This window comes from Rhea pennata, chromosome 1 (assembly GCF_028389875.1).
Source record: "Rhea pennata isolate bPtePen1 chromosome 1, bPtePen1.pri, whole genome shotgun sequence".
Lineage (NCBI taxonomy): Eukaryota > Metazoa > Chordata > Aves > Rheiformes > Rheidae > Rhea > Rhea pennata.
This window is the reverse complement of record NC_084663.1, coordinates 55,470,494-55,496,545: the sequence shown is the minus strand read 5'-3', so window position 1 is coordinate 55,496,545 and position 26,052 is coordinate 55,470,494. Positions and strand designations below refer to the sequence as shown.

The 26,052-nt window shown below is 45.3% G+C and overlaps 1 protein-coding gene across 4 annotated transcripts in view; it reads left to right on the top strand.

The window, feature by feature from the left end:
- Positions 1-1,617: 1,617 nt before the first annotated feature.
- SGSM3 (small G protein signaling modulator 3) overlaps positions 1,618-26,052 on the top strand; it is a 29,266-nt gene continuing 4,831 nt past the window's right edge. For 2 of the 4 annotated variants that reach the window (XM_062587579.1, XM_062587551.1), the window contains exons 1-16: positions 1,618-1,710; positions 2,711-2,761; positions 11,306-11,391; positions 12,568-12,653; positions 13,866-13,932; positions 15,330-15,538; positions 15,687-15,794; positions 16,354-16,497; positions 16,877-17,072; positions 17,305-17,450; positions 18,378-18,605; positions 19,590-19,644; positions 23,279-23,406; positions 23,715-23,870; positions 24,494-24,548; positions 24,991-25,040. In XM_062587579.1, the coding sequence (XP_062443563.1) occupies positions 11,385-11,391; positions 12,568-12,653; positions 13,866-13,932; positions 15,330-15,538; positions 15,687-15,794; positions 16,354-16,497; positions 16,877-17,072; positions 17,305-17,450; positions 18,378-18,605; positions 19,590-19,644; positions 23,279-23,406; positions 23,715-23,870; positions 24,494-24,548; positions 24,991-25,040 (1,635 nt within the window). In that variant the 5' untranslated portion in view covers positions 1,618-1,710; positions 2,711-2,761; positions 11,306-11,384. Of the gene's footprint in view, positions 1,711-2,710; positions 2,762-9,531; positions 9,573-11,305; positions 11,392-12,567; positions 12,654-13,865; positions 13,933-15,329; positions 15,539-15,686; positions 15,795-16,353; positions 16,498-16,876; positions 17,073-17,304; positions 17,451-18,377; positions 18,606-19,589; positions 19,645-23,278; positions 23,407-23,714; positions 23,871-24,493; positions 24,549-24,990; positions 25,041-26,052 lie in introns of those variants that run through there. The other 2 variants (XM_062587561.1, XM_062587570.1) reach the window with 2 other exon arrangements.

Here is a 26,052-nt window from a genome sequence, read left to right as displayed (position 1 = left end):
CATTTACTCAGAGTCCCAGAGATGATGTGATCAGAATTACTTGGGTTTTTTTGAAGTGTGGTTGCTGGGAGAGAATTAACAAAAGCACAACTAACTGAAAGAAATTACCTGCTCTCCTTGAGACCATCATTGTTTAAAGATGATTTCAAAATACAATGTCGTGTTTTAATGAGACTAGCCTATATTAAGTACTCAGAGAAGTGGGAAGCTTCAGGCCATGAACCCCCCTCACCTAGAGTACCCTGTTGTTACCTTGCCTCCAGACTGTAGCATTCAGAATGTCTCAAACATTTGCAAGTTTGATGGTGTTTAAAGTATTTTGCCTGCTCACCCTATTAAAATTTAATTAGCCATCTGTTTGAAAAAGGTAGCTTTAGCTGAGCACTGGTGATTTTCAGACTGTTACTCAAATGGATAACCAAGAGAGAAAATGGAGACTTAGAAGTCCCCCTCTTTTTTGATTGGGTCTGCTCTGACTGGAGAGGAAAGAAAAAGCCCTGAGAAGAGAAAAGGAATAGATAACATATCTTTTCTCATCATCATCCAAAAATGCTTTGTGCTGGGTGGAGGCTGCCAGCTGTGAGGCACTGCATTTGTTTTCATAGAAAGTTTATTAAAAAAAGTGACATATGGAAAGTGTCACTCTCATAGGAAGTTGTGGCATGATACACACATTCTTTTGAAGGCCTCATCGAGGTTCTCCCCTTTTACAAAGGGCTTGATCTGAGAACATGCTTTCTTTTTTGATGTGAGAATGTGCTTTCTTTTTTTTCCAGTACAATTGGTTGGGGCATATGCCTGTATGGTGGTTGTCAGAGACATAGTTCCCACCTTCCTGTGCATTGGCCCAAATAAAGTGCTTAATAAGCAGATCTTTTAATAATTTGAAAGGCTAGATCACTCTTCCAGTTTATTCTGGTATGCATCCCTTTAGTCCGTATCCTTGATAGATGTGAAACATAATGGAGCAGTTTGTTCCCTGTTCAGAATCAAAAATAATCTAGTGCCAAATGATGGAAAAGTACCGAGTGGCTCCTATAGTGTCTTACCAAGCGCAGATGCATTTTCCAGCAACTGGTGGCTTATCCAGTCTAATTACATGTTGAGCAATGGATTTCGCTGCCTCCTATGAAGCTGTTACGCTGGCTGATAGCAAGCTGCCTGAGTGCTTGGTCAGATGGCCTGAATTTTAATTCTCATCGCTTCGTGCCATCTCTTGCAGTCATTCTGGGCAGCTCTCCATTCCACGCTATGAGAGCACCTCTTCCCAGTGCCCACTGAGCTGGGCGGCGGGAAGGAAGCGAGGCTGGAGGGAAAAGGACTTTTTCCAAGGCAAAAGCTCCAACTAACGCCCCAAGTGCGGGTAAAGTCTTTTGGATGGCGGCTTTCCTATTCGAGGTGGAGGAGAGCATGGTGTGCTGTGCCCTCTCTTGCCTCCTGTTTTTACAGGACTCCGAGGGGAATCGCTACCCAGCACTTCCCGAAGTTTGTTTGGACGAGGGCGCAGGGCGCCCGCCCGCGTCGCCCGGGGCGCGACCCCTCCCCGGCTGCCTACAGCTCCCAGCAGGCCCCGCGGCGCCGCCCGGATGCCGCGCATGCGCGCCGCGCCGCGCCGCCGGAGCGGCGTGTGGGGCCGCCGGGTCCGGGTCGGGAGCCCGCCGCGAGAAGAGGAGGAGGAGGGCGGCGGGCGGCTGCCGCCGACCAGGGCAGGTGAGCGCCGGCGGAGACTGCGGCCGGGGCTGCGGGGAAGGGCCTGTCGCCGGCCAGGAGGGCCTCGGGGGCCGCCTCTCGCCGTCCGCGCCTGTCAGCCCTATCGCCCCCCCACCGTCACCCCATAACGGTCTCGCGCCCCCCGTAACGGTCTCGTGTCCCACTCCCAACGGTCTCGCCCCCCCTCCCCCCCCAGTAACGGTCCCTCCTCTCCGGCACCGCCGACGCGTGCCCGCCGAGGGGCCCGGCAGCGGCCCTCCGGGCCCCTGCGCACTGCCTCGGGCTGGGCTGGCTACAGCGGCCGGGCGCCCCTGACGCGGGGGCTGTGTCGGGGGTGGGTGCGCGGCCGTACCGCCGCCGCCCCGGCCCCTTCCCGGGGGGAGCAGGGGGTTCCCTCCCCGCTCCCTCCCCTCGCCGGCTCCTGGGCCGGCTCCAGTTCACCTGCTGCGCTGACGCAGGGTCTGGGCTCCGCCGAGTGACTCATTTTCCGCACAGCTTCATCATTAGACTTGTTTAGGTTTGTTGGGGCATATTGCTTCTGTGGGCGTGCTCTCCCTGCTCCTCTCTTCTATTATGCTGTGCTCCCTGTCCCCGATCCACCTCTGGTCCCTCCTGCTCCCCCGGGTATACCTCTACTGTAACCTGCTTTTTTGCTTTGCATGGCTGTGACTTTCCAATGGTCTCTTCCATCCATCCATCCGGCTCTGCAAGCCTTGTTCATTCTCCACGTCTGCCTCTCTTCAGAGGTGTCCCAGAGGAGAGACAGTCTGTCTCCTGTCTGGCTGGGGGGAGGGGGAAAGAAACAGTCATGAAACAGAGATGGAAATATGGCAGTATCCTCTAGGTACTGAGCATAACTAGATATGCTGCAGGCGCTTTGATTTTTGGCTCTAATAAACGTGAGAAGGAAGTCACGAGACAAACGTAATTCCTCATACTTGATGATCTACTTTGAAGGGAGTGAAGAACCATCATGGTAAGGATTTAAATCTCTTTGCAGGCAGTGACTGTCTGCGGGCTCCAGGACAACTAGCATCTACTTATAGAGCTGGTAAGGCTGTGAGAGGAAACATTTCTTCTTTTTATCCGTGTTCCTCCTCTGTTAATGTTTTGTTTTGTTAATGTTTTGTTTGAATTTAAGCAGGCACTTTTCTTTTAGGCAAGTGGATTTCAGCAACCATACCGATTTTTTTAATGTGATATTACAGCTTTCTACTTCATGATGTTATAATCTTACTCTGTATGGCTTGCTGTGATGTTTCTGGAGGAAGTCATAGGAATAAAGCAGTGAAAGTGCCTAGAGGAAATGTAGATCCTTTAGTGCTAACAGACAAGAGAAAAACAAAGTCTTGCTAGATTTAAGAACAGTAGGTGTAAAGTAGTAAAAAAGATCGGATCTTAAAATTACTCAAGAAAGAACTACTAGCCTAGCAGAAGGAGTCAGGTACTACTGTGCTTTTGCAGAGGTGTTGAGTGGAACACAGTTGCTTGCAGAATAATCAGAATTCTGGGGGAGCTTTTCTACTGCTACAATATCTGGAGGGGTATATTGGAAAGAAAGCTTCTGGCACTAGAATGAAAAATCATTTTGTTATTTATTTCTGGATGCGTGCTCTGTATGTACAACTTTTCCTCTGCTGAAAAGAAGGCTGGATCCCTATGCTGGGGAGTTCACAAAGTAGAAATGGAGAGAAGGAAGGATATGAGAAGAGTTATGATAACTAAAGAGGTCAGGGTGGGGACCAGTTGTCTTGCTAATATAAAGTTATGTTAATTCTATATTTAAGAGAATAAAATGCTAGGTGCCAGCTTTCTCCACTCCTGTTTAGGATAATGTTTTGAGCATGTATCTTAAGAGCCTCAGAGAGATGTTATTCATAATGATCCTTCCACTAAAGGAAGGTGAAGGGAATATGTGAGGGGCAGGAGAGAGGGGGAGCCTGTTCCTGGAGAAAGCTATCTCTGGTAAGGGGATGACAGAGTTAATGGCTAATGAGGTTAATGAGGTGAGGGAAATAATGCATGTGTGCTTAGGCCTAAACTGGCTCTCCCATTTTGAGATCTCTGCTAATGTCATTTAGGTTTTTCATCTTTTTTTTTTTTTTTTACCTGTTGCACCTATTGCTATTTGCAAATAAGAGTGTTCTAAAGGGCAATGTGATTCTGAAGATAGACAGTAATCAAAATATTTAGCTTTTTAAACCAGTGTCTTATCTGAGGTGGCTTGGTAATAGCAGAGATTATTAGCTGAGGTGATCTGTGTGAAATCAGCTGCTAGTGTTGGTCACCTTCTTAGTGAATTGGTTTGTGTGTTGCAAAACTGCTTACCGCATTTGGTATTTTTTTGGCTGTTGTAACAAAGAAATCGGGGAATGTGGCCCTCAAGTGATGTTGCAGTTGAGGTTGTAACCATTTTGGAAGCGACTGGGACAGTTTTTGTCATCCTGGCTGTTAATCTGAGACTTCTCACTAAAATATGGGAAGGAAAGAAAACTTAAAATCCTAAAGGGCATTGCATCTCCTCTTCAGTGGCAAAGGTATGGCACCCAGTGTTTTGATGCATGTGGTCCTGCAGCTCTTCCAGCTAAATCGCTGGTGATCCTGATCCTTCTCAACTTGATAGAGATTTTGTACCCTGCCTGGAAGCATGTAGAACTGACAACTGTCAAAGAAGGGAGTGAAGACAAATAGTTTCATTGTATGTAGTGAGTTCTGTGTCCCAAATGTCAGAGAGATGGAGAGGGGTTGGCATTTCAGTTTTTTTTCCTAGCAATACAGGGACTTGGTTTTTGTAAACTAATTTCTATGCCACTTCTCATCAGAGCAGCCAGAATTTTAGACCCATGTAGCTTATATAGAGTAGGTATCTGGGAACATTACGGAAAAAATACTAGTTTTTTGTCTCGCTTGTCAGCTGTACTGCTGTTGACTCCAGATAGGGAGAAGGAGGATTTCTTCCTGCCACAATTGTTTTGTCTCTGAGAAAGTTTTAGCTTTTTCTCAACATGAGTGCAACAAATGATGTTGGAAACGGAGCAATCAGGCTGTTTCTGACTTAAAAAAGAACAGCCTTAGGGGAGGTGAAAAAAAAACAATTATCTACAAGGTAGGAGAAGAAAAATATGGTATTGATGTTATATGACCAAAAGCAGTGTTGTCAGTGCCCAGCCAGTGCAATATTTCTTGTGTGGGTAGTACCTGATGATTAATAGACAAGAAAAAATGACCCTAACTCAGCAACCCTGTTGTGGAGAAGAAAAAATCTTCCTGATCTCCAGAAAAAATTTTTCTTTTTTTCTCTTTTCTTTTTTTTTCTTGTTTTGTTACAATTATTAATGATTGCTATATATTTTGCTTTTCTCGCAAACATACTCTTAGTTAACTATGCATATAGGTTTCTGCAGGAGTTAGATTTGAGTAGCCTAACATGATGTGTTAGAAAATAGTTTTGCAAATGGTCTTGAAAGAGTGCTTTGGTTGTTGTTAGCCTCTTTAGAGAGCTGAGTTCTGGAAAGGCAGAACCCTGAGGGGGAAAGATCTTGAGTGCCATGGGATACACCTCCCTTGAAAAGCCATTTTCTTGAGCCAAATGAAGTGAGATATGCTTAGAGTCCTACTAGGTGAATCTGACATTGTCATTTGCTCAGATTAGTCATTCATGAATAGCAGAGCTACAAGAGAGTGACCTGAATCTAGCTTTTCTTGTGCATCACCAAAAGAATGACAAACCCCATCAGCTGCAAACCCGCCAGAGGCCATATTAAGGAAAGAGGTGCTCCTCAGACTGTTGATCTTTTATCACTGATAACAGTAGGATGAGACCAGCTTGAGACTCAAACTTTTACTTGGGATTACTTGCAGAGTTTGCTCTGGATGTGAAGAGAGTCTCTGATGACACCTTGTCACTTCTCGGGATATAAATGTATTATAAAATGTGTAATAATACCTGTCTTTAAGTAACTGTCAATAATAGCTTTCAATCCTTCTTTGATTTGTGGAAACCTTGAAAGAAAGTATTCCTGTTAGAGATGCAAACTTGTGTACTGAAAATTTAACTGACAGCTGCTATAGGCTCATTACCTTCCCCAGACATCTTAGAAGTAATTTACAGACTCACAGTGTTCATGAACCAGAGCATGGAAACCATTTTTGGAAAGTTTTGGGGAAGATGAGTTTCCATAGAGTTCTGCATAAGTTTTTTGGTTCTGTATCTATGATTTATTGTCTGAAATTATGTTTTATTGTACCGAAATTGGCTCCAACAGAAGATATGTTTGGGGACTACTTAGACACTAATCACATACCTTTGAGTTATGTTTGTGAATGTGTACTTGATGAGAGATCACATCAAGTAGACTTTACTCTAGACCATGAAGACATGGGCAATTGCCGATCTTCATTTTGGCACACACCTGGGTTTTCCTCTGTGTGTGTTTCAAGTGAGGGGAATTTTGCTATGCTGTGAGAGAGAGGAAAGCAGATACCTTGCTAGTTTGTATCCTGGCCTTTTTTTCCTTCCTTACCCAATGCAGAGTTTAATTTTTTGAATACTGTTGTTCTCGTGCTTGGTCTGTTGTAACCCTCCTTGTTAAAAAGGAGGGGGAGGAGGCACTCTATTTTCCCATCACAAATTCTCTCACTGCCAAAATAATGGGAACACCAGAAAAGGGGAAGCATCTCCTCTTCTGATCACGGAGGTCTTGGCAAACAAGAGGTTCTTCTCTGCAGCAGTGCAGTTCAGCTTAGCAGGAATTAATTGTATGTTATGTAAAAGGATAGACAGCATCTGCTTTCCAGGGTTAAAAGTATGGCTGCTTTTATTGGCAACCCAGAGAATCAGCAGAACCCTAAATAAAAAGTGTGGGGGGTTTTTTGTTTGTTTGGTTTTTTTGAGATGCATGGGAAATCCTCGCTATCTCCACATTTAGAAACAAGGCAGACCCTAAAGCCTTTTCAAACTGTGTGCTGCATAGAGAGTTAGCTATCTGCTTTGGAACCAGATGAAAGAATAAAAGGCAGTTCTCTTCTGAAAAGAAAATGTGTTGGTATTGTGGGTTTCCATATTTATGATTCTGTAGGAAGTCTGTGTTCTGCATAAGTAGGTGTTGCATAGGGGGTTTTTAAAGCCGAGAATGAGACGAACTCTGATCAGGAAGTCAAGCCGGGTTCTGTCTGCCTACTGTAGACAGTAGGAAATGGGATTCTGCTTTTTCATGTCCTTATTTTCAAAATGGAGCTGAAAGGTAAATTTGCCATTGGAAATTACTTGTTTCATCCCTTTTTCATAAACTGGAAATGAATTCAACACTTTCTGTTCCTGTCGGCTCTCCCTCTCGTTACAGCAGACAGACTTGTAGATACTGATCAGTACAGAGAGCAGATCTGCTGCATGGAAATACCTTTTAGTTACATTTCTGCCCATAATTATATTTTCAGTGTGGCCAGGATCTACAAGATGCGCTATTGTAGGACCCATGGAGTTCCAGTTTACTTTTTGTTGGCTCTGGTTCACATCACTCTGCTAGTAGTACAGCCCTGGTGCAGGTAGGAGGAGGCATTTCTGCCCCATCACACACCTGCCTTCCTGCAGTCAATATGCGATCGCAGTTGGTGGCTGGGCGGCACTGGAGCCCTGAGCAGTTTTGTCTGTCGGCAGTGGCATAACGCTGTCAGCAGTTTGCTGTCCCAAGCTTGCGTGCTTTCACGAGGCTTGCAGCTGTAACCTTTGCTGCTTTCCAGGTCTTGCAGTCCCCTTTCTAGGCCTGCCATAAACTTTTATTCCCTCTGATGTCTGACTCAATTCATGTGAGAAGAGAGGCCGAGTCCCTCAACTTTTTGTCCCAAGTCATGCAGCCACCTGTGACAGAGAGCAAGTGTTAGTGCTACCTCAGCACCTCCGTCCTGCCTTTGTAATGCAGCGAGCAACGGCCAGATAGTAAACCTTAAACAGATCGTTCCTGGAAGGATTTCAGTTTACCAATATCATACTGGCTGTTTAACCAGGAGCTGATATGCGTTGCTGTCTATATTCTGCATAGGTTATTAAAAAGCTCAGATATCAGGGTGCAAGAGACAGAAATTATCTGCATCTTGTCTGCACTTTGGTCACACGTGTGGCTGTGCTTTGTTCAGCTGCATACTTACTTGTGGAACCAGAGTTTTCTTCTTGGAAAGCAAATATTGACATGTGAAACTAATGGCATTTGCAGCTCCAGGATATGCCTTTACCTGACCCGAAGGAGAAAATGATGGGGGAAGGGAAGGCAAAGGGGGAATTACTCAGTTCCTGATGAGAGCTTCCCTTGTGCGTTTTAAAGAGCAAGTCAGGATTTTAACTCCGTAAACAAGGCCTTCCAAGCGTGAGAGGACAGAAATGAGCTACCGCATTCAATACTGCTTTTTTTAATCTGATTTCTAAAAGGAGGAGCACCAGTGTAGGTGTTAAATTGCATGTGATTGACCTGCGAGTTTAGATGGTGGACTGAAAGAGGTTTCTAGAACTACACCTGAGCATGTGGCTTCCTGAGGAGTATTGCGGCTTTACCATCACACTTTCTGCTCTTCTAAGACATTTTTTTCTCTAGTCTTATTGGTTTATAAAGGGAGAGCTTAGAGAGAAGTGGAAACCAACTGGCAGTCATGAGAAGACAGTGGGATTTATGGTAGGCTGAGTGCTGCTTCATGTTTAAATTAAGCCTAATGGAAAGTAGTGTTTCTCCTTGTGCTAACTTGCTGTCAGAAGAAGTGGTCGTATACACTGTTTCTATGACAGTGGGTGAAAATAATTCTAGAAAGAATTATTGTGTGTGTTCTGGTCCCTCTGATGATTTCCACTGATTGTTCCCTGAATAGTTAATAGTTGTAATGTTTGGAGCATGCAAAAAAAATCACTTTGTAATCTGTTTGTCTTCTGTACAGTGTGTCTGCTACAGATATGTTGCTTTTTTGAGGGTTGTTTTAGGGTGGTGGTGGTGTCAGGAAATCCTCATCCCAGCTCCTGTGATGCTCTACTGGAGGTAAAGTGGGAGGGGGGAGAAAGCAGGGTGATGAAGAGTTAGTTATAGGGCTGGCACAGTGGCGTCAGCACCCTGTCTTGGAGGCACATGGCTCCTGGGGCAGTTTCCAGCATGCTGCCTCTTATTGCTGCGGCGGGAGGCTGCTCTGCTAGCTTTCCTGTAGTGATTCACTCTGCCCTTCCACACACCACTGCTGCCAGCAGCTGCGCCTCTCTCTCTGCCTCTCTGGCCAGGGCTTTCAGGAAGGTTTCCATAGAAAACAGAGGCAGGAAAAACCTGCCTGCCAGGTTCAGTGCTCTAATATCCGGCCATGGCCAGGGAAGGGAGCTCAGGCAGGGGAGGCGAGGCAAAGGCCAGCGTGTGATGACGTGGACAAGGGAAGGTGCTCCCCTCTGCTGCACCTGTGCTGGGATAAGGTGAGACTTTCAGCCTCGGTTCTCTCCTCTCCCTCCTGAGCACCTGGGTTAGTGCTCTACTTATGGGGTGTTTTCTTTTCTGCAGCTGTGCCCAGCACTCTGGCCCACTCCTCCATGACAGGTTGGTTCCGTGGTGATTGTGCATAAGAGGAGGTTACTAATGAGGTAGAGGGATTCCTACTGACATGCTCGAGGCACTGAGCACAAATTCAGAGCACAAGTAATGTGAAGCAGAGCAGAAGTACCATCTGTTTAAAACACCTTCCTGAAGGAAGACTTTCCTTTTTTTTTTTTTTTTTTTTTTTTTAAAGAGAAAGAAAAAAAAGAAAAGAAAAAAGAAAAAAAGACACCCAGCGGTGGAAGCTCGTTCAGTCTTGTGTTTCCAACCGTGGGCTATGTTCTGACCGTTGGCCTAAAAACTTTGCACCAGGTATCAACTATGTTCCTAAAAAAGTCAATGGAAACAGGGAGAACTGAGCTGAGGGAAGTAAGGGGAGAAGGACGTGTTCCAGGCCCAAGAATAGAGCAGCTGTAATAGCAGGACAGATACTTGTTTTCAGAGGTGTCAAAATACATTCAGAATTATTTTGAAAGGGGAGTAAGCATTGTCAGCAGATCTATTTGTTTGGTGCGCATGCTCTATGCATTTGCATGTAAAGTGAGTGTTCAGGTGCTCATTTCATAGTTCTTGTTGATACCTTTAGCTCCTGTGGGGAGACTAGGTGCTGAGCAAGCAAGTGGGACTAGAGCAGTAGGCCAGAATTCAGAGCAGGATAGAAGGGCATTTACAGAGCTTGTGGGCAACAGCTTGCCACTGTATGGACAAGGTAACTTCTCAAAAACAGAAGAAAATCTGAAGATTTTAGAGTCTGTTGGTACATGCAGCCTTTCTCAGTTAGATAGATAACTAGTTAGATTTGGGAGTAAGAAGCCTTGTTATTTGTGTTCTCAGACACAGATACTTTTTATGCATTTGGAGTGTTTCATAGCAATTTACCATGGAGTACTGTAGCAAGCCACTCCTAGGATGCCAGTGCTTGCTAGAAAGTTCACTGAGGTGTGAAGGCAGGAGTGGTAATGTAACTTTGTACTTTTAAGCGCTGGAAACAGCTCAGAAAAGGCCTACTCTATGAATTGCTCAGGTTCCTGCTCTCAGTGGTTTGCAATCATAAGTAGCGTTATTGAAAAGGGAAAGGCTGGAATATCAGTCCAAGGCATACAAATATTAATTTCTCTCAGGTTCTTTCACAAGCAGGTATGAGTATCCACTTGGTGGAGATGGCTCTTGCTGTCTCTGAGACACAGAATTATAGTGTTGCTCTTAAAGAGTCCAAAATATGTATCTCGGAGGGAAGGGGAAGAAATCTTTGGCTTTCAAGCTTTATTAAAGGTAAAGAAATTATGACTCTTTATTTGATGCAAAATGTTTATTGAACTGTTCCATTGCTGCCCTGAAAACTCCCTATGAAAATCAGCCTCGAAGTGATAGTAGGAAGGTAAGGAGGGGAACTGTGTGGCCTATTTCATTATCTGAGCTCAAACATTGAGTTTAGTTCAGAGGAGTTCAGCTCCTAGCTTGTTGCAGAGGTACTCTACAATGTGTTCGCCACTGTCTGGTCCAGTTCGTTGTATAAAATCCTTGTCAGAAGCTTCCCTAGTTCCCTTTGGCAGCATATTCCACAGCCCACTACGCTTTGTTTCTGCATTTTGTGATGCTACTCCTAAAATGTGTTCCAGGCTGTTGCATCTAATGACTTCCCCTTAAGCCCTTTTTATTGTTGCAGTCCCATCCCTATGGGCAGCAAATTCAGAGAATGATGGTGTATGGTTATTTTTTAGTGTTCATATTTAAGTGTGGGACTTCAATATGTGATAGAAAAGGTGATGAAAGTTCACTTAATTTTTGGCATTCTTTCAATCAGAGATTTTTGTTACTGTTGCAGAGCATTTGGTAAATATCATTGTGGTCTTTCTAGCTGGTAGGTAGATGTGAGGATAGAGGGTTTCCAGTCTTTAGAATTTAAATATTACATCCCTTAGAATTTAAGTTCTCTGTAGGAAAATTACATGGTGAATTTGTGTGTGAGGGGGGTTATCTTCCACTATATTTTCAGGTACTAATTTAATTCTCTCATCAGTTCTTATTTTTTCCTTTCATAATAGGGTGGAAACCCCTCACCTCGGAAAACAGTGTATCTGGATACCTGCTGACCGTTTCTGCCACTCAGCCTTCCATAGTGCAATGTCAGGTAAGCAGACAAAAATGGATACAGTATCTTCTTGGTTGCATGCTCTTTCTTCAGCTGCAGCTTATTAAAAGAAAATGACTGTTTCAGAGAGCTGCTGTTTACCTCAATGTACTACTCTGGTCAAATGTGGGGGGAAGAAACTGCCCTGTTCTTTGTGATTTGGCCTCCTGGCACTCAGGGTGAATTCAGTTTTTTAAGTCTGCCTCCTACATTTTCCGTAAGATTTGAGTGGTTCTGTTTACCTCCCAAGATCTACCCCGAATTAGGTCACTTTGTTACAGTCAGAGAGAAGGTTTCTTGCTATAACCTGATAGCTCTAGGGTAGGAGGAAGGCTCAAGAGCAACAGCAGTGCAACAGAGACATAGGCTTTCCTGATATTAAGTCTCCTCCAGGATATCCTTCGTGCTGCTCTTCCACCCCATGTCTTTGTCCAGGCATTCCTTCCTGAGTAACCAACTTACTCAGCAGCAAGGGAGACCTCAGAGCCAAGCCAGCCCTTCTGCTGGTGATGCACACGGCAGGAGGCCTGAGGCGCACTTACCTTGTTTCAAAAGTTTGTGCTTTTATTCCAAGGAAAGTTGTTCAGTGGGACACTGCCTGAGACTTGGAGGGTGCTTACCCTGGACACAAAAGACAAGATGCACACTTTCCTAGCTGCAGCTCTGCAAGTGGTCTGGCAAGACTGCATGGATGGTGGCAGTACCTAAGCCCCTTGCTGAGGGCTCTGATATCTTGAGTTTGGCATCTGGGTGACAAAGTTTCAGGGAGCTCTGGAGTGCTGCTGGTGTTGGGGTCAGTGGCTTTGTAGGAGGCATATGCTTCTCCATAATAAATTTTCCATAGTGGTTCCCTAACTTGGCACATTAGAATGCAACTTTTCCAAGAAGAGGAAAGATCACACAATGCCGTGGAATTATTTTGTTTCCCTGAAAGTGCCTTTCTTCTAGAGAACTCAGTTTGGCCTTTCTGCACCTCTGCTCAGTAACAAGGGACAAAATCATCTGAAATTATTTGCTTCCTTGATGCAGTGGGAGCTGTCTAAATGTCTAGAGTAGCAGTAGTGACAAACTGCTCAGTGAGCCTTTTTCTTGCTGGAACTATCCGTACTGAGTGTGCATGTGCCAAGGGAGTCCTCATGGCTTTTCACTGTTACATGCTTATCTCTTTGTGTTTAGGGCACCACACTCCCTCTGCTGGGGGTCCCTTCTCAGCGCTCACCCCCAGCATTTGGCCACAGGAGATCCTGGCAAAGTATACACAGGTACAGTGTGGGGCAGGGAGGGTGCATTCTCTGGCTCTGCATCTAATTAAAGCGGTACTGGTGATGTATTAGTCTCTGAAAGCTCCAGGCAAAAGAGGGGGATATGCATTCCTCTTCTCCCTGTGATTGGATTATGGATGCTTGTTTGCTACTTAAACTTCATATATTTTGTGGCTGCATCCTGGGTCTTGCAAGAGGATCTTGCAGAGTGCAAAGAAACTTCTGTGAGCTATTGCTCTGCTGTTTTGCAACTGTTGCTCCACTGTAAAATTGTTGACACTAGAGTAGCCTCTGTCACCATCAAGCAATTCTGTATGACTTGTGCATGGCAGGAAATGCTAGCCTCAGGACCGAGGTGGACAGAGCAGAAAGGAAGGAAGCAACCGGGGAATTTTGTAATCTTGCCCACAGTGTTTGCTGAGGACAGTGAAGCAGACTGAAGCTTATTTTGGAGCTTTGCTAGAAGCATGTTTCTTGGGTACTGTTTCTGTGGAACTCTTTTGAGACAGGAAGGGTGGGTGCAGGGCTCACAGGAATGGGGAGAAGTCTGTAGGTTTTCACTCCTGAACAAGCCTTCTGATTGTAACGACCAGTGTATGTGCCCCAGTGCTAGCCACAAGCACAGATGAGGGAAGGTGAGATTTTGGGCTAGAATTTGGCTTGCTGTGTGGGTGCAAATCCCAGTTTAGCCTGTTGTCTTGAAAGATCTGAAAGCAACAAACAAGAAATGAGATAATGCAGGGAGCTGAATTTGCAGTGTGTGCATGCACTGAGTAAGAAAACTAGCTATTTATTAGAGACACAGACAACAGAGACTACGTTAGCTGCTATAGGTAAATTCATGAGTGTGTGAGGGTTGTGTACCCCTCTAGGTAGAGATCATATGAAGTCCTGATTGTGAACTGATGCCAACCTCAACTGGATGTACTGAGCCCTTCTGGAAAAGAGACTGCTGGGAAAATATGTGAATGGGAAAGCTGGGCTTTACATCATCGACAGAGAAGTCAGAGTGGGAATAGTGTGCAATATCTTTCCAACTTGGAAGTGCTGCGGGGAGGCAGAGAAGATAAAGGTCTAGAGAGCAGGGAGTCGCCTTGATCAGAGGGCACAGCTCTGGCAATGGTGGGATTTAATGGGACAGTGTCCACATGTCTCTTCAGTTGTTCACTGCCAGTCTGGTGAAGGTGTGTTCTCCTTCCTCACATCCCCCAGAAAGAAGAATCCATCGAGCAGCAAGAGTTCCGCTATGATGAATTTGGTTTCCGAGTTGATAAGGAAGGTAAAGTCAGTCCCATCTCTCCCCCTTCAAATGTATCCCCGTTCCAGCCCTCCCCATGCTCCTGAGTATGGAAAGGTGATTTTGGAACCCTGCCCTACTGGATCTTCTCTATTCCCCCGTCCATCATCTTTCCTTGTGTTACCGTTGTTCTCAAGGGCTGTGCATTAGAAGTGTTGGTCCTACAGGTGTCTGGAGCCTAGAATAGGTAACATTCATTTCCATCCTTTGTGCCTGTGCCATGGGTGAGAGAGAGAGGAAAATATCTCTATTAGCAGCTGTGTGCTGGGGAAAGACAGCGTTCCCAGTTCACAGTGGGGTCGCTATTGTGGTCATTATCACCATAAGCAATGATAGCACACAGTGGTGTGTGTGGTCTGTTGGAAAATTTGCAGCCACTCATCTTGGCTGCAAGTTTTTTCAGTGAGTTCTCTACTCATCCCAGCAGCTTAGGAAAGGATATTTGAGTACGAATATCACACTTTTTCTGCAAGATATATAGGAGGGAGACCAGACAGATGAAGGTCTGGAGAGCTATTGCAGTTTGGCATTGAAATAAAAGACCTACCTGCTTTTGCAAAGGAGGAAGAGGAGAAAGAAGTGAGGGGCAGTAGGAAATCCCTTCTGCCCTCTGAGAGGAGACTGCATTGTATGAGCCCTGAAAAGACCAAAGTTGTGTGCATGTGTGCCCTGAGGCACCCTGAGTCATAGAGAAGCCTTGAAGCAGTGACCCAGAGATGAGGACAGGACAGAGCAATTTTCTTCAGCCAGAACATTTGATAGACTTGTGTATTATAAAGTCAGCAGAAAGCATTTTGACTGTATTATTAGGATCTGTTTGTTATACAGGAAGGACAGTGCTTTACGTCAAATCCATGACTTGTGGTACAGTAAAATACCTATTTTAGAAAGTCAGCATCAGGTTAAGGCTATCTCTGTTTGTGATTTTACAAGTGTCCCGATTAAAGCTTTTTGGGGTTATTAAATATCCCCAATGTTAACATTTTGTACCTCATTACTTGCATGAGCATATAACTTCTGCTTTCCACCTCTGAGGCTTGCTATGCTTTTGTCAGCATGATTTACACATCCTTATAAAACCCAGCAGGATAGCTGCTGCCAGTTTGTTGTTTAATTCCAGCCACCTTCTGCTCTGAATCATAAATGGAGACTAGGCCTGCTGACCACATTGAGATTTCAAGGCCTCGGTGCCCTTTGCTTAGGACCATAAAATTTGCTGCATGGAGAAGGCAGTTTGAAACGAAGCTTTGCCTTCCCATGCTCTGGCTGAAAGATGTGGATGTTCTTATGTGCGTTCCTCAGATGGCCGCCCCTGCATGCTTTCTTCTGTCGGTTTCTTCTGTTTTCTCCACTTCATTCCCTTCCCTTTGCTGAGGCAGATGGTGCTGAGCCCAACTCCAGCAAGCTTCTGAGGATCCCACTGACAGAAGAGCCACAGCAGAGGCTCAAGTGGCAAGCTCACCTGGAGTTCACACACAACCATGACGTGGGTGACCTCACCTGGGACAAAATTGAGGTCACCCTACCACATTCAGACAAGTTGCGCTCTCTGGTGTTAGCCGGCATCCCACACAGCATGAGGCCACAGGTGAGAGTGCTGCCTGCTCTGGGCAGACCCTCCTGCCTAGGGTAAGAGATGGTGAAGTGAGAGACCGTTTTGAGAAGGTGTCGCATTATGGCTTTCTGTGGCTGTCTTAATGACTCTTCGTATCTCTATTCACCCTGTCCAATCCCAGCTATGGATGCGTCTGTCTGGGGCCTTGCAGAAGAAGAGAAATTCAGAGATGTCATATCGGGATATTGTGAAAAACAGCTCTAATGATGAAACCATTGCTGCCAAACAGGTGGGAGATACTGCCTGCTGCTGACTGGACATAGGAGTGTGGGGAGAAGGGCAAGATTTGCTGCATGAGGAGGAAGGGATGTCTGCCTAATGCCAGCAGTAGGAGCAGTTGAAGGACAGGTGTTTGAATTCTACTGCGTCTTATCCAACTGGGCATATTTCTACTTTGTTTTGTTGGAATGGGAACTGTGGAGCTCCCCTCCATGCTAGGAGAGCAGGAAGGGTTTTGCCCATGCTGCCTGTGGGCTTAGAAAACTGTGCTGCGGTCACGCGCATACTCTTCTCAGTGGTGAAGCCAGGGGCCAAGTTTACACAAGTGTTTCTTGGGAGCCACTAGGTCAGTGTCCATGCTGACCTTTTCACAGGTGTCAGTGAAGGCTCTTAAGCTGAATCCCGGTGCTTGGACAGGGCCATTGCCTTTGGTGCTTAAGGGTTTAGGAGTGGTGTGGGGAAGCAGAGTACGTGGCTAAGGCAGGGGGCTACAGGGAGCTGCAGGTAGCAGAAGGTGGCTGTTCCAATGCTGCCAGCTGACCCTTTCCTTGCTTGTGGCTGTCTGGCAGATTGAGAAGGACTTGCTCCGCACGATGCCCAGCAACGCCTGCTTCTCCAACATGAACAGTATTGGGGTGCCGCGTCTACGCAGGATACTCCGGGGACTTGCCTGGCTCTATCCGGAGATAGGATATTGCCAAGGCACTGGCATGGTAACCTGCTGTGTTGTTGCGTTAAGGATCGTTCCATCTGTGATAGCTTCACTTAGGCAAGCGATATGAGGCCAGGCTGCCAGACTCTCTGTGAACCGAGCTACCGGAAGGGAAGTCCCTTCCAAATGGAGCTTTTCTCCTAGGGAAGGGGAAGAGGAATAACACATGTGCAAAGACATGGAATACTTCAGCCCATCTGGCGGGGAGGGACAGATGTTATGCTGAGGAGAAATTCCTTCAGTGGGAGGCTGCAGGAGAGCTGCTGTGGAGGGAGAAAGGTATTGGCAGCGTAGACAGGAGTGGTCCAGAGGGACAGGGAAAAATTCCGCTCCTTTTAGAATTGGCTTACTGTGCAATAATTCTTCCTTCAAAATCCCAGGTAGCAGCCTCCCTGCTGCTCTTCTTGGAAGAAGAAGATGCCTTCTGGATGATGTGTGCTATCATTGAGGAACTAGTTCCGGCCTCCTACTTCAGCACCACCCTGATGGGGGTGCAGACAGATCAGCGTGTCCTACGACAGCTCATTGTGCAGTACTTGCCCCGCCTGGACAAGCTGCTCCAGGAGCACGACATCGGTAAAAGCCTGCTATAGAGACCACAACTTTTCTGGCCTGGGTGGTGTGCAGGCCAAGGTTAACGCTCCTGTTACCCAGAGGGAGAACAGCAGGGCCAGGAGCAGACCTCCTGGCCCTGAAGGCCAGTGCAGTGCACAGTCATCTTTAATCTGGGAGGGCAGCACTTAGGAGGGTCCGTCTTCACTTGTTGGCTGACTTCTGTCATGTTTCCTTTCTGTGTCTCCATTCACAGAGCTGTCCCTGATCACCTTGCACTGGTTCCTTACCTCTTTTGCTAGTGTTGTCCACATCAAGCTGCTGCTACGTATTTGGGACCTGTTTTTCTACCAAGGCTCTCTGGTGCTGTTCCAGCTCACATTGGGCATGCTCAGTATGAAGGTAATTTCTGCCTCCTCCTTAGTGTTTTGTTCTTTAATCCTGAGTGCTAACAAGTAAGAAAAATTTGTATCCACTTTCTGTATGTGGTTTGGCATGGAAGAAGTCCTGCCTTCCTCAGAATTAGGGGTGTGAAAACTTCTAGTGCATTTCTGGACGTTCAGGGATTGCCATTTCCCTTTCCATACTTCATTTGTTTTCTCATGATTAAACTCCCCTAGCTGCCTCTTCTCTAGATCCCAGCCTGAGGGCTTATCCTCCCTTAACCAAGAGAGCTCTTGATTTTGTGTCATCTCTGAGTAGAAATATAAAACCAAGGTAGTGGCCGTCTGGGGAGCCAGACTCTGCACGACTGAATGCTCCAGGAGACTAGCTTCATTGTCTAAACTTTTTAAAATTTGTCTAGTGTGCATTTGACCAGCCTGGTCTTTTCTCTTGTTATGTGAGAAGTGATTCTGTGGTTCAACTTGGCATGTGGAGGACAAGGGTGGGCTTCCTGCAAGCGAGGGGGAGGCGCAACTCTGCATGGCATGGTAGATGCTGTATAATGTGTGAAACCTGGCAACTTTCATTCCCCTGTCCCCAGAAAAGTCCCTGCTGTGTTCAGTGGTGGTGGTGGTGGATGCAGGTTAGCTTCTGTTATGTCTGTCTTTGGTGATCTGGCTTTGTTTCAGTGTTGGAGGCTGTGATGTGAAAACATGCCAGATAGTATTTTCGGAGCAGATCTAAGTTCAGTGGAGCAGTGAAAGATGCTGCTTCTCTCCCGAGGGTAGCTTGGACTTCTCCTAACTGTTCTCTATGGATTTGAATAGTTGAACATGGGTTGTTTCTGGCCCAGGTTTTATGATGAGCATAAAATTGCATCCAGCAGTGCAAGAGTGTAGCCGTCAGGCTCACTGTTCTTGTGGCAACATGACTGCGTCCTTACAGGAGGATGAGCTAATCCAGTCTGAGAACTCTGCCTCAATCTTCAACACGCTTTCGGACATCCCAAGTCAGATTGAAGATGCGGATGCGCTGCTGCGGGAGGCCATGCGTGTGGCTGGCTCGCTAACAGATGTGGCGGTGGAGACCCAGCGCCGCAAACACTTGGCCTACCTCATTGCCGACCAGGGGCAGCTGCTCAACACCAGCACCACTGTCAACAGTTTGTCCAAGGTAAATGCGCAGTCCAACCTGCCTCACAAGGCAATGATAGAAACAGGGCAGCTGTATTCCCTCCCAAATGCTGTTTGTGAGCAAGAGGTCCTCCTGTCTGAAATGGTTTTGACTCCAGAATAAATGTGTAATCTCTTGGAAAAAAGGTATTTGGAAGTGAGGGGAGAGATCTGTACAATAAGAAATGCTACCAAATGTCTCCTGGTTGATGAAGCCCTAAGTGAAAGGGATATTGGTATTAACTGTTGTTATCGTTAGTGAAAATTGTGATGGTAAGTGATGCATTTCATCAATAGGAACTAAAAGAAACAATGTATGCTTTTGACAGAATTTGTTTGGAACTACTCTGCTCTGTGTGTGCAAGTTAATGATAGGAATTAATCCATTAATAAGAAAGTGATGCACTAAAATAACTCTTCTTGGAAGGCACATTTAGAAAGCAACAGCAGCCTTTGCAAAGCTAAGTGAAAAATTCGGCTATGTTTAATCTCAGACTACAATCTACAGTTGCAGATGTAACATAAGATTCATTAGTAGCTACTGTTCATCAAGGCTGTTTGGAAGATGCATTCTTGATGTTTGTCTGCGTGCTAATCACAAGACACTCTTGCCATTCTAAAATGTAATAGGCATCCACTTAAGAATTAAATATAATCACGTGTGAAGCTGATTTTGGCAACAGGTGGAAGTAAATCTAAAATTTATTCACTTGAGTCATGGTTGATTCTTGACTTTCAATTATGCGCACATAATAATTGAGCTATAAATAACCTGTTGCTCATGGACTAGATCAATCAGAGCTGATTCATTGCATTAGAAGTAGAACAACTCTTGTCTAAAATTGCAAAGTCACTTGCCTGCTCTTTCCAGTGGTAGATGCCAGGACCCTTTGCCCAGAGACAGCCCACATGAAAGATGATTTATTTTATTTCTTAAATCTGTCCTTACACGTGCACTTTGTTCTTGCTCTTCCCCATCCCTCAGGTTGTACGGCGCAGGACTCAGCGCAGGAAATCTGGCATCACCTCTCTGCTTTTTGGTGAGAACAAATCTGTGGCTTTTATATACTGTTGATAGAGGTAGGGGCCTGGGAGGGAGGAGGGTAAGGAAAGCAGAGAAAGAAAGGGATGGAGGAAAAGATGAGAAGGAAGCCACAGCTGAAGGATGAGAGGGAGGAACTGCAGTTTTCCCTTGATCTGGGTTCAGAAAGTGTAATTCAGGTGAGTTAGTGAGCGCTTAAAGGCTGACTAAGAGCAGGCTGTGGCTCAGCCCAGCTGTAATGCCCCCCTTGCGCTGACCACTAGGTCAAACTCATTTTCTGGCAGGCTTTGTACAATCTGTTGTATGATGTGCTCTGCTTATCTTACTCCTTTCAGTTCAGGAGCATCATTTCCAGATGCTCCAGATTTCCAGATTATCTGAGGGCAGGGCAGAATAGTCCAGTGGATCATCTGTCAAAGCTTGTAAATATGAGCATTGCCTGTGCTCTCCCTTACCTATTCTGTTGTGAACATTTTTGCATCTTAATTCTCATTGCTTATGTGTTAAATCAGCATATGTCCAGAAAGCATGCATCCAGGATAGGTTTTGCATGGGTTTAAAAATAACTTGCTTCCACAGCTCTATAATAGAAGCCCTTTCTATTGTAAGCCTTACTGTCATCACCTGCCGTGTGAGTGGTTAGTTTTCTTGAAATTGCCACATCTCACCACAGAAATTGTTTTTCTGGGGGAGGAGAATGTGCTGAATTTATAGTTTTCAAATAATGTTCCGGTTGTGGTTGAAATGGCCTGAATAACATCTAAAACTGAGTTTTACTGGTCTTTCAGAAAAGAGGATTTTTGATATTCTCCAGGGAGCTGACACGTTTGCAAAAGTTTGCTGCAAGCTCATATACCATTGCCTATAAAAATGACAGTAGAAGATTGATGAAGTTGTAAAGTTAAGCATGCAGAAGTGAAGAAATCCAGGGAAGTTGTTTGTGCAACCTAAACTCAGACTTCTTGTGCATGATGTTATCATACAGTCAGTACAGACTGAACCTGCAGGGAACTTAGCTGCAAAATGTATCTTGCTTGTGTCTCAGATGGAGATTCTTCTTGGCCAAGTTTGAGTAGCTTTTCTGAAGGTGTTAGTGGGCTATGCTCTGGCATGAAGGCAAATTTCAACTTCAAGCTTCAATACATAGCAATGGTAGAACCGTATTATTGAGACAATTAATAATGCCTTTTCGTATTGATAGTTTATTTGAGTTTTTTGTAGTTACTGGCATGTTTTTGCCTTAATGTTATTCTTGATAATTAAAAAGTTGATTAAAATAAAAAGTCTGTCCTCTTGCAGCAGATAACCAGAATGGAAAACTTCAAGCTAAATGAGGGAAGGGAAAGTTTGGTGTGATGAATCCACCATTCATTATGGAGAGTCAAATAATCTTAACTGTAAGATTTGCTGCCTGTGAAAGTTGTTTTATAGAGCTGGTGTGTAGCCCTTATCTGAGTGGGAAGAAGAATTTACCTAGGTTCTAATCCTTCTTCCTTAGAGAGAATGGAGACTGAACAGTGGCTTGGACAGGAGCTGTAGAAACACAGGAGCGCTGTTTGGAAGGGACCTCTGAGATCTCTAGGCCAACCTCTCTTCCTCAAAGCTAGACTCTCTCCAACGCTAGATCAGATCAGCCATGACTTTCTCTAGCTGAGATTCAAGGAGACAAATCAGATTGCTAATGAGGGAACAGAGGCGGGGGGGGGGGAGAAAGAAAAAAAAAGAAAAAAAAAAAAAAAGAAAAAAGTAGTTTGGGAGAGAAAAGATGTTCATATCCCTCTTTTTCTGTGGCATGGCCATTGAAACAAGGAAATTCAGGAGAGCTGGCCCTGCTCAGCATGACTGTGCAGCCTGTCGGTCTTTGTAGGTTCGAAGTTGAGCCTCCTCTCACATGGCTAAATCCTGCACTGATTTCCTGTTTTGGAAGTGTGCGTGCAGGTATATGGGATGAAGTGAGGTGAATCTGGTGGAATCCCCAGTTGCTTTCCTCTGTAACCTGTGTCTTTTGAGGTGGGAGGGTGCAGAACAGCATCTCTTCAGCTGGGATTCAGCCGAATGCAGAGGGAGGAGAGCAATATTTTGGCCAGAAGGGACCAAACAATGAAAGAAAGTCCATCTGCATAAATGAGAGCTGCCCACTGAGCTAGTGTGACTGCAATCAGCTAACTTATTCTTTAGTCACATTCTGGTTTTAATACATGAATTGTCTGAGAATCCCCAACACTTGCATGATCAACTATCAGTTTATAATGTTTGCATCTCTGAATCTGTTATGAGGCTTCTTACATGCTCTATTGCCTACCCCGGCCATTGAGAAGATGATTTTTGTTAATTTTCATTGATTAGACTGGAAGTAAGCGTCTTACCCTTTTTCTATTCCAAGAGCAAAACTTAGTTTCCTCTTAAACTTTGCGTGACTGTATCTTATCCATTTATCATTTAATTTAGCAAATAGGAAAAAAATAGTTAAAATATTATTTTAGTCTATTTTTGTGCTTCCAGTTATGTTCTTAAAGTATTTTTTTTGTGCTTTTAATTGGTGTCAGTTGTGATTAAAAGACACTGGATGTCACTTTTCATTAAGCGGGATGCTACTCTTCATCCATACATAGCTGTTGCAGCAGCTGTATAGCTCATGCCATACTTTATTCATATTGATTTCTGCAATGTTGTTAGAAGATAAGCAATGTGCTAAATTGCTAGCTGATGATTTTCTCAGGACATGCTTCAAAACTGCATTTGTATAAAAATTGGAGTTTTGGTGAAAAATGCATTGTTTTAAAAGTTGATTTCTGTCAATCAACTACTACATCTTAAATATATTTTAGATAGAGCAAAAATAAATGTATGAAAGTACATTTCGAATTTAAAACAATTTAATTTTTCAGAAAAGAAGCAAATGGTCCATTGTTCCAAACATTATGTGATTAAAACAGTCAGGTACATTTAACTGCCTGAAGAATCAATCTCGCTCGGTGCCTTTCTGCATAAATTAATAGAGACAGGCTGTCAAAACTCCTGTGGAAATTGGTGAAAGTTGGAAGGTGCTTTGGTAACTTTATACTTACAACAGTTTTTATGCACCTAATACCTTTGAATATTGGCTTTGAGGGAAGCTGAGGTCTTAAGAGAGCGGGGCTTTTCTCCCTCACAGCTCTGGAATGTGGGCTATCTTGGTTTTCACTTTTTTTTCAGCCTGTGAGCTATGCAAAAATCAAAAGTAGTTCAAACAAAAGCTCTTTCAGTTTCCTCAGTTCAAGAGAAGTTTTGAAATTTCCCTGCTTTTGAGTTGCACCACTCACTCTGCTGTCTCTGCATACTGCATAGACACTTCTCTGGTGCAGCTCACAATGCCTTCGTATAGTGACTGGCCCAAAAAGATAAAAATTACACTCTCTAGTTCCAATGTGGTTTGAAGTAGCAACTTCTTAAAGTCTGAGGCAGTCTTGTTGATGTATCTTATTTACATTCTTAAATAGGTGGCAGTAAATACCTGCTTTAGCATAGGCAGTCTTAATGTCAAGCTTGTTTGATTTCTATAAAAACAGTGATTTCTAATGTCAACAGCAAATGAATGCCTTGCACTTATTTTCCTCTCCTCTCCTCCCCTATGGCTATGTTGGCTTCCCCAGGGGATGATGACCTGGAGGCACTGAAAGCTAAGAACATTAAGCAGACGGAGCTGGTAGCTGACCTGCGTGAGGCCATTCTCCAAGTGGCGCGACACTTCCAGTGTGTGGATCCCAAGAACTGCAGTATTGTGAGTGGGGACTGCTGGGTCTGCATTGCTATGTGCTTCAGACATAGCTGTTGGGTATCTGCTGCAGGCCAGGGCTGCTCTAATGTTTCTACAAGTTCTAGGCTGAAGGAAGAGCATGTTGGGGGTAATGGGTGGAAGGTGAGGAATACTCAACCCATATCTGGTGGAGGAGGGCTGTTTTGGGAGGTTGCCTCTCTGTTGGGAGAGGGAGAACTGGTTGTGACAGGGGCACGTGAGCTTTAATAGAGCAGCTCTGAATCACCTGTTATTTTCCATTCCTCTTTGCTCTTCATCTGTGTGTGTGCCAGGATCTGACTCCAGATTACAGCATGGAAAGCCACCAGCGGGACCATGAGAACTATGTAGCCTGTTCCCGCAACCGCCGGCGTCGAGCAAAGGCGCTTCTGGACTTTGAGCGTCATGACGATGACGAGCTGGGCTTCCGCAAGAACGACATCATCACGGTACGTCAACCTGTGAGAGAGGGGCCAAGGCAGGACCCTGCAGACCTGACTTTTTGGGACAATACACTACCCCCTCTTCAGGGAAGCAAGGGAGAAGGTTTGGCTCAGAGCAGAGTTAGGACTCCAGGGGAAGCAGGTGGTGTTTCTGGGGGACTGCATGGGGACAAGACAGTATGTTCCCATGCATGCTGTTTCATGGGTCATCCTTGATGCAGCCACACAGTCTGATTTCTGGCTGCTGTGCAGCTGAGCAAAAGACTGATTTGGTTCAACCTAGGTCCAGATTTAACATTGCACGTGGGGCTGTGCTAAGACTGAAGAGGCGTCCATTTGCCTTTTAGCTATCATTATCCCTTTCGGAATTGCAGAAAATGGGGATGGTGTTGTGTTTGCAGCAGTCTTTTGCCCTTGAAGCCATGTAGGAAGAGGCATTGACGCAGCAGTTGAGGAAAAAGTACTTCCTCACTGTGCATGCACAGCCAGGCAGCATAGTTCTCCTGGCTCTGCTGTGTAGAGTGTGAATGTGTGTGCGGTAGCACTATGCCTTGCCTCCCTTCCTCAGTGCTTTGAAGTCACTGTCTTACCCTTTGTTCAACCAGTGTTTTCCATTCTCCATTTTTCAGATTGTCTCCCAGAAGGATGAGCACTGTTGGGTGGGGGAACTGAATGGACTGAGAGGTGAGAGCAGGAAGGGTTGAACTGGGAGGAGCGGGGTGGGATGGGAAGCATCCCTTCATCCACAGCAACTGCTCTAGCACATGTACTTTATCTATGTCAGCAAAGACTCTGCAAGTCACTTCAGGCATCAGGGATGAGGGAGATATAGCAGGGCAGGAGAGCAGTAGTGCAGACTCCTGATTATTTCTTGCAAACACCAAGCCCAAGTGCATTCTCTTGGCACCAGGTGGCTGAGTGGGTGCTGTCTCTGCTGTTTGTGGGCAGTGTCATGTAAATGGCTTCCTCTTGCAGCTGCCTTAATTCTTGTAATTTTTTTTCTTTGGGCTTGGGCCCTGTGAATCCTGTTTCATTCTTGACCTCCATGCCGATGGCCTCTGATCTTGTATATGTATGAATTTCTCTATGTCTGTGCCAAGCCTATGTCTTTGTTCACTCTTTGTAGGTTGGTTTCCTGCAAAGTTTGTGGAAATCTTGGATGAGCGGAGCAAAGAGGTAAGTTTAAAAAAAAAAAAAAAAAAAGTGAATGTCATAGTCAGAAAAACTATAGTTGAGAAGAGCTGTATATTTCTCTCCTTGAGTCTGTTTGCTCTCTCTGGCTGTTCAGTGCTTTATGGTGCAGTCGGGCAGCTTATGTTTCTAAGCCTGTTTGCTCAACTTCCTGATGCTGGCCATGCACAGAATGGGGGCCCCAAATGGCTTGGGGGGAACTGACTATTGTGTCAGGCTTGCAAGGCCCTCAGAGACGAGCTTTGGGAAAGGTGTGAATGAGTTAGGGAGGTACTCAGCAGGATCCAGTGGACAGTATTTCTGCCTGTCCCTGGCTGCTTGTACTTAATCACTCTCTTTTGGGGCTTTCCCTGTTGGTCCTGCTCATGCTTTGTGGTCGCCACAGTGTGATTCCCCCGAGTAGTGGTGTCTGGGGGGCACTCTGTCTCAGTTCCTCTTGCTGTCTGCAGTGGTAAGAGAGAGCTGGCTTGCATCCAGCACTTGTCTGGGCACGTTCAGACGTGGCTCTTACTCCAGTCTTAGAACAGTTGTGACTTTAGTGCTAGAAGTGAGAGAAGGAAGAGTTCAGCAAACGTTCCGTACACAATACCTCAATATGGTCCCAAGGCTGGGGTTGTGGACAAGAAGACAAAGACCATCAGCTGTTGGTCTAGGCAGTCTGGAAGGGAAGTGGAGAAGGCCCTGTACTCCCTCCTCTGCACCATTCAGACACTGAGGAAAGACTCAAAGGCTGACTGAGACCTCAAGTAAAGGCCCTAGAGACATGTTGCTGCTGATATTTATCAGTTGTTTTCATCACTGCCGTCTCAGGACTGGTTCCTTAGATGCAAGCCACGTACCTCTGGGTGCATAAACACACACCTTGTACTGCTGAACAGTATTCAAAGCTCCATTATTTCCTCCCAATGGTGGAAATATGGAGGCTCCCAGTCATCCTAACTTTTGTATGTTACTCGTCAGTCCTTCATGCTAACGGCATGCTGGTGTGATATCTCAG